This window comes from Xiphias gladius, chromosome 22 (assembly GCF_016859285.1).
Source record: "Xiphias gladius isolate SHS-SW01 ecotype Sanya breed wild chromosome 22, ASM1685928v1, whole genome shotgun sequence".
In the NCBI taxonomy this organism is placed as follows: domain Eukaryota; kingdom Metazoa; phylum Chordata; class Actinopteri; order Istiophoriformes; family Xiphiidae; genus Xiphias; species Xiphias gladius.
In genome coordinates this window covers 11651069-11657739 of record NC_053421.1, presented here as the reverse complement: position 1 = coordinate 11657739, position 6671 = coordinate 11651069, and the positions used below count along the sequence as shown (strand labels likewise).

The 6671-nt window shown below is 43.8% G+C and overlaps 1 protein-coding gene across 1 annotated transcript; it reads left to right on the top strand.

The window, feature by feature from the left end:
* The first annotated feature begins 459 nt into the window (after positions 1 to 459).
* On the top strand, positions 460 to 5582 carry irx1a (iroquois homeobox 1a). Its single transcript, XM_040116795.1, has 4 exons — positions 460 to 961; positions 2456 to 3581; positions 3942 to 4017; positions 5051 to 5582. The coding sequence occupies exons 1-4, from the start codon at positions 719 to 721 to the stop codon at positions 5124 to 5126; spliced, it is 1521 nt and encodes a 506-aa protein (XP_039972729.1). The 5' UTR covers positions 460 to 718; the 3' UTR covers positions 5127 to 5582.
* Positions 5583 to 6671: the final 1089 nt, after the last annotated feature.

Sequence of the window (6671 nt, the reverse complement as noted above, 5' to 3'; positions counted from 1 at the left end):
CCATCAGGCCTTGATACCAAATAATTCCTCTGCGGAGAGTCTTTTTCCCCCTTTAATTACAATTTAAATCTATTCAAAGTAAGTTCCTTCTTCTGACGGGTTTACTTCCCCCTGTGTCGGACAGCTGTAAAATCGTGTAGACAGGTTGTCATACAACAATCAAAGCCTTCGGTGAATGGACTCTAATGCTTGAACATTTAACATACAATAAGTCCAAACACGGAGGGAGAGAGAGAGGGAGAGAGAGAGAGAGAGAGAGAGTGAGAGAGAGAGCGAGGGAGAGGGGGAGAGAGAGAGAGAGAGAGAGATGCCCCAGCCAATGTGCTCCCTCTATATTCACATTATCCACATTGCTCCAAACGAGGAGGAGCTTGCAGGCTGAAGTAGGGGATGCCAATCAAAGCATCAACTTCAAATTGTATCTGAGAGATCAGCCTGGAGACCTCAGGGCCAGGCGCGTCAGTCGGAGCTCAATTGTTGATCAGATCACATCCAGCGGACTTTGCGCGAGAAAAGAGAGGAAGCCGAGATTTAAGAGCGCGTTGTTTTGACTGCACACCACTGTATGTCTGTAGTAGCTGTGACTTTGGCTTAAACACTTTCCCTTTACTCCTCCGGGTTCTTTTTTTTTTTTTTTTTCTTTTTTTCTCCCGCACACATTTTTTCTGACGCACAGTTTTGTCGGACGATACAGCTGTGCGACAATTCGGCGGCGGAGATGTCTTTCCCCCAGCTAGGCTACCCGCAGTACTTAAGTGCCTCCCAGGCGGTGTATGGGAGCGAGAGGCCGGGAGTGCTCACGCCTTCTTCCCGGGGAGGGAGCACCGAAATCGGGGGAAGTCCGTCCGCCACCGCAGCAGCGGTCACGTCGGTGTTGGGCATGTACGCCAGCCCGTACGCACACAACTACAGCGCTTTCTTACCGTACACCAGCGCGGACTTGGCTCTTTTCTCACAAATGGTAAGGATATTTTTTTTTATTTTCTTTTTTCTGTTTAAGGACTCGGCGTTACACAGACGATTATTTATTCTTGACGGTCCTACTAAGAAAAGAACCACAATAGGCTACACTTGGCAAAGTCAACCAAAAGAATTAATACTTGGAAATGCATTGTAGTGGGACAGATTTTTAATGTTCATTTTAAAATTTAGTCCCTTTTTTTTAAACGCGATCTTTGACAGTTCAGTGGCTTGTTAGGCTGAGTTGGCAATGTGAAAAGTTTGACCTGAGACCACAAACCCAAAAAAAAAAAAAAAAATACGGACTGAAATAATATTTTAGTCCAGAGAGGAAAACATGTGAACAAAAGATGAAATTCACGACAGCCATACGGTTATTATCTCATACTTCTAAAATGATCGACTAAAAAGTTGTAATACATTTCAGGGAAGAAGAAAAAAAAAAAAAAACCTGTGCAATAGATATGCGTTTTAGCGTGCACCATGAAAAGAGAAAGTTTCTTCTCACTCTGGTGCGCCGGCCAAATCATTTCTTTTATCGGGTCATTAGAACAAAACCTTCTGCTTTAAATATGCCATAAATTTTACTCGTGTTGTCTGCGCCCCAGTATATCATTCTGTCACGGAATTCCATGTGGATTTTTTTTTTTCTCCCTTCCTGCGCCAGATGAAGAATTGTCCGACACTTATTGACCTAAAATGCACCCGGTGGTAATTATTAACTCGCAATGTGTTAATATGTTTGGCTAATGTGTGCGTCGGGCCCATAGGCGGGGACCGCTGCGCGGAAGCCCCGGACGCGCGAGTCGTTATCCGGAATCCAGGCGTGTGCGTCGACTGCATTGATCGACACGTTTAGACGACGAGGGGGGATTAGATTCAGCAGTCGCGCGGGGCGTGCCGGGGAAACTCAACTTAGGCCTCCAAACTGCTTTGACATACCCGAAGAGTGTGAGGGGGGGGGGGGAGTCTGGCAGGTACACGCTGCAGTTGGAAATCCGTGTGTTTCGCAAAAAAAAAAAAAAAAAACAAGACCAACTTTCTCCCCCTGCCCGTTTCCACTGCGTGTTCCCTTATTAGACTGACGTGCATGAAAAATGTTTGCTAATAAAAGGTCCCTGCCTGTCAATGAGTAGCTGTGCAGGCGCAGGTGTCGCAGGCCGAGCGTGTGGTACGTTGCAAGTTGAGAGGCTTATTTGTGGAAAGCTCGGAGTCAGGTGCTACTGTAACTCTCGGGTTTTTTAAAACAGAGGCTGGAGAGATAGAGAGATTAGAGGTACCATGCATATATGAACATACATACATATATATAAATATGTATATATATATATGTGTGTATATATAAATATGTATATATATATATATATATATATGTGTATGTGTGTATACTGAGAAAAATGTATTTGCACATCACTGTGAAAAATGAATAAACCACGTATTTTACAATTCAGTGGATAACGGTCCGACTGTAATAACACATTATCCATATTTCAAGGGATCCCAGTATGAGCTGAAGGACAGTCCTGGCGTCCACCCTGCCAGCTTCGCAGCCCACACCTCTCCGGCCTTCTACCCCTACGGCCAGTTTCAGTACGGGGACCCGGCCAGGCCCAAGAACGCCACCCGGGAGAGCACCAGCACCCTGAAAGCCTGGCTCAATGAGCACAGGAAGAACCCGTACCCGACCAAGGGCGAGAAGATCATGCTGGCCATCATCACCAAGATGACGCTGACGCAGGTCTCCACCTGGTTCGCCAACGCCAGGCGGAGGCTCAAGAAGGAGAACAAGGTGACCTGGGGAAGCAGGAGCAAAGAGGACGGGGAGGACGGCAACCTGTTCGGCAGTGGCGATGAAGCGGAGAAAAACGAAGACGAGGAGGAGATTGATTTGGAGAGCATAGACATTGACAAAATCGACGACAACGACGGGGATCAAAGCAACGAGGATGATGACGATAAGTCAACGGAGGGCAGCAGGGACCACAGGGGCGGTGTCGGTGCGGGTGGAGAGCTGGACAGCTTGGAGAAAAGACGGGCCTTCGCCCTGCAGGCCCACGAGGCCTTTGACAAATCCAAGAGCACAATTTCAGTTCACCCAGGGAGTAAGGAGAACTCGGACGGCAACAACAACAACACCACAAGAGTTTTGTCCCCGGACAGATCCGGGAGCTTCCCTCTCCCGTCTAACAATAAGCCGAAAATATGGTCTTTAGCAGAGACTGCTACAAGTCCCGATAGTTCATCGCAGAAACCCACGTCCCCTTGTGGCCCAGCCACCACCACTCACCCGTCAGCCCCCCACCACCAGATCCAAACCCACCCGGCCTTCCTCCCCAGTCACGGACTGTACACTTGCCAGATTGGAAAGTTCCACAACTGGACAAACGGGGCCTTCCTGGGCCAGAACTCCCTGCTGAATGTGAGGTCGTTTCTGGGAGTAAACCAGCACCACCATCACCACCACCACAACCATCACTTGCCGGCCCAGCAGCAGCAGCAGCAGCAGCAGCAGCAGCAGCAGCAGCAGCCGACATCAGTGGTGGTGTCGCCGGTAGCAGCTGCAGCAGCGCTCAGCAATGACAGCAAGGCCCCACCAGAGACCCACAGTCCCAAGCACATAGGTAGGATAACGCTCTGCCGTGGTGCGCGCGCACACACATCACATGCCGTCGATAAGCATGTTATTTTGATCGGAACCTGCGGGCATTGTTTTTAACGGGGCGACCCGTGCCTGTTCATTTTTCATATACAATTGTCATAACAAGGCATTGTGCACACGCACCCCCACATACACACTTACACTTCAATATACCATACACTTAAACCCGCAATGTTCACAACTAGACACGCAACAACTCGGGCTTCACTTTCAGCTACGCGTGTTCAGATATTTGAGCAAAAAATAAATAAACAAATAAAAGCCTCTATCATTTATCCAGCATGCCAGTGCTGACTAGCGTTTTTGCTCCTTTCCTTTTTAGACCATGAAAACGGTCTAAGGTCTGATTCACCTCCAACACAGACCCTGAAGTCTTCCTTTCGACCCATCCATGACAGGTAAGACAACGTTTTTACTTGTCTGCTTTTGTTGACTGCTGGAAACACCTTGCCAAAAGAAAATTACCAGCCCTATATTAAATCAATACATTGCTATGCTTACTGCATAACACACTCCTTATTGCATTACTGGAAATATAAACTGATTTACACTGTTTTTTTTGTGTGTGTCTTTATTTTTTATTCGAGCAATATTTATAACATCAGTGACTAAAATAACTAAAATTAAGCAGGAATATGAACATTAGGAGAGGCCCAGGATCTTGATGAAATTATAACTCCAGCAGTTATACGAAAACATAAATATAATTATAGAGGATGGGAACCCTAAGCTAAGTTTTAACGAATCGCAGTCTATAAGCCTAAAGTTTATGTCTGGCATTTTTTTTTTCTGCACACAACAACAATAATAACACTACAAAATTAAATAAACAAAGATAAATAAAACACAGTTTGCTTTGCGGGTGACAGGGGTCTTGACACCCATCCCACACCCCCTTTAATTCCTCCCCTCTGGGGAGAGTGTGGCTACTTATCAAGTCACCGAGTAAAACGGGCTCTGTCTGGGTTGTATGCTTTCCCTAAAGACCCATGGGAGACCCCGGAGCCCAGGGGAACGCTCTTACCGAAAGGGGGGAAAAAAAAAAAAAAAAAAAAGTTTACCTCTGCTTCAAGTATTACAAAATACCCCCTCTCTAACAGGCATTTAAGGGAATTAAAATTCTTGATAATTGCTAAAAGAAGGCTTTCTTTTTTACACACTAAAATATTCTCTAGTAATAACATAATGATTATGATGCATTCTTTATGTTATTATTATTATTATTATTATTATTATTATTATTATTATTATTATTATTATTATTATTGTTGTTGTTAAAATGAAGAGTGAAGAGTTCGAGAGGGGGACTGCAGTCTGTTTCAAATCAAAACTGTTCAGCCATTCAGCCAGACACTTGAGATGCATATTGAAACCCGTTGTCCAAACACGGCGGGGGTATTTATCTACTTTTCTGTATTATTCTTTATCCAGATCCTCTCTGCCTTCCAGCGCCAGGAGTCCACAAGACGCCACGCAACGGGTCCTCACTGCTCTCTCCTCGGCTTGATCAAGACAGTTTTTTTTTTTTGTTTTTTTTCGTGCTTGAAAAAAAAGAAAAAAAGAAAAAAGAAAAAAACGAAAATAGAAAAAAGACTTTACACTCCCTAAAAAGGACAACGAGAAATAATAATGCAGCGTAGCATTCAGTCGGTACAGAACAAATGGCGTAATTTGGTAATATCCTGTGGATGGATGGATTACTTCCTCTATTGTTGTGTAGCCTATAATCGCGCCTATAATGTTACTCTCTCTCTCTCCACTTTGCCCAGGCAGGCTGGGACATTTTGGTAGGCTTTTTACTTTATTATTATTATTATTATTATTATTATTATTATTATTTTTGTCTCTATCTTGTGTTTTTGGTGTCCTTTCTTTAATGTAAATACCAAGTGATTTAAATTTGTAAATAGGAAGCGTTGAAGGAATTTGTCCAGATCGTATATTTTGCCTAATAAACTAAATGAAATTATAGAGAAGACCAAGAGTATCTTAAGCCTATATTTTATTTCTACATGGATTTCATTATTATTATTATTATTATTGTTGTTGTTGTTACTGTTGTTGTTGTTATTATTGTATTAATGAATGAAACGTAAGTATATCAGCCTATCAATTTTATTTCAAGAATGGTGGGAATGGGGGGACAAAAATATATATATACTGGCAGTCTGCAACCAGGCCTAATTTTATTCAAGTTTGGGGGGAAAGCAGCGTGGATGCATTGAGGTGCTAATAAGTGTCCAGATGGTTGCTGGTGACAGAAAATGGACAGGAGCAGCTGGGAAGGTCATTAAGTAATAATATGGGAACGCCCAGTCCGAGCAAAATCAAATGGTTAAAATCTAATCTGTCAGAGAGAGAAGTCGATTCGAAGATAAATTATTAATATTTTCTTTTTTCGGGGGGGAGGAGGAGGAGCCTGACATTGTCCGTCCTGTGAAGCAGGGTCAGTGTTTTGGGGTCCGTGTCTGTTCCGAGGCTGATAGTGATCATTAGCCTATAAAAGCAACTTCTTTGCTCCTCAATCGGTGACCAAACCCAAATATTGATTTACCACAACAGCCTAATGGGGTTTAAACATAATAACGGGAAGTTCAATAATCAGATGTGATGGAAGATGAGGGGAGCGTTGCATTTGTCTCTTCTTCTTTTGATCTACAGGAGCCTTGGTACCCGCGAATATTACAGGGAAAAGTAAAATGAACATTTTTAACGATCTCCTGTAAAATGGGACTGGGATTTTTGTAGCTTTACCTAGGGCCTGCCATTTTATCACGTGATTGTCTGGTTAAAAACAATTACTTACACGATTCTTTTAAGGTCTGTTCTAAACTAACTTCAGCGTAATCCGAAAAAAAATATTCAGTTTGAGTTGGGGCACCTTTGTCAATGACAGTGAGCTGCGAAGTGAGCTGTTCCAGAGGGTGAATGATTAGAGTGGTGTAAACCTGTGGAGCGACTTATGCACATCTGTTTTGCAATATCACAGCGACCTCTATGGACGAGGAATAGATCGCTTAAACTCGAAACAGCTTTCACCTTCCAAAGAGCT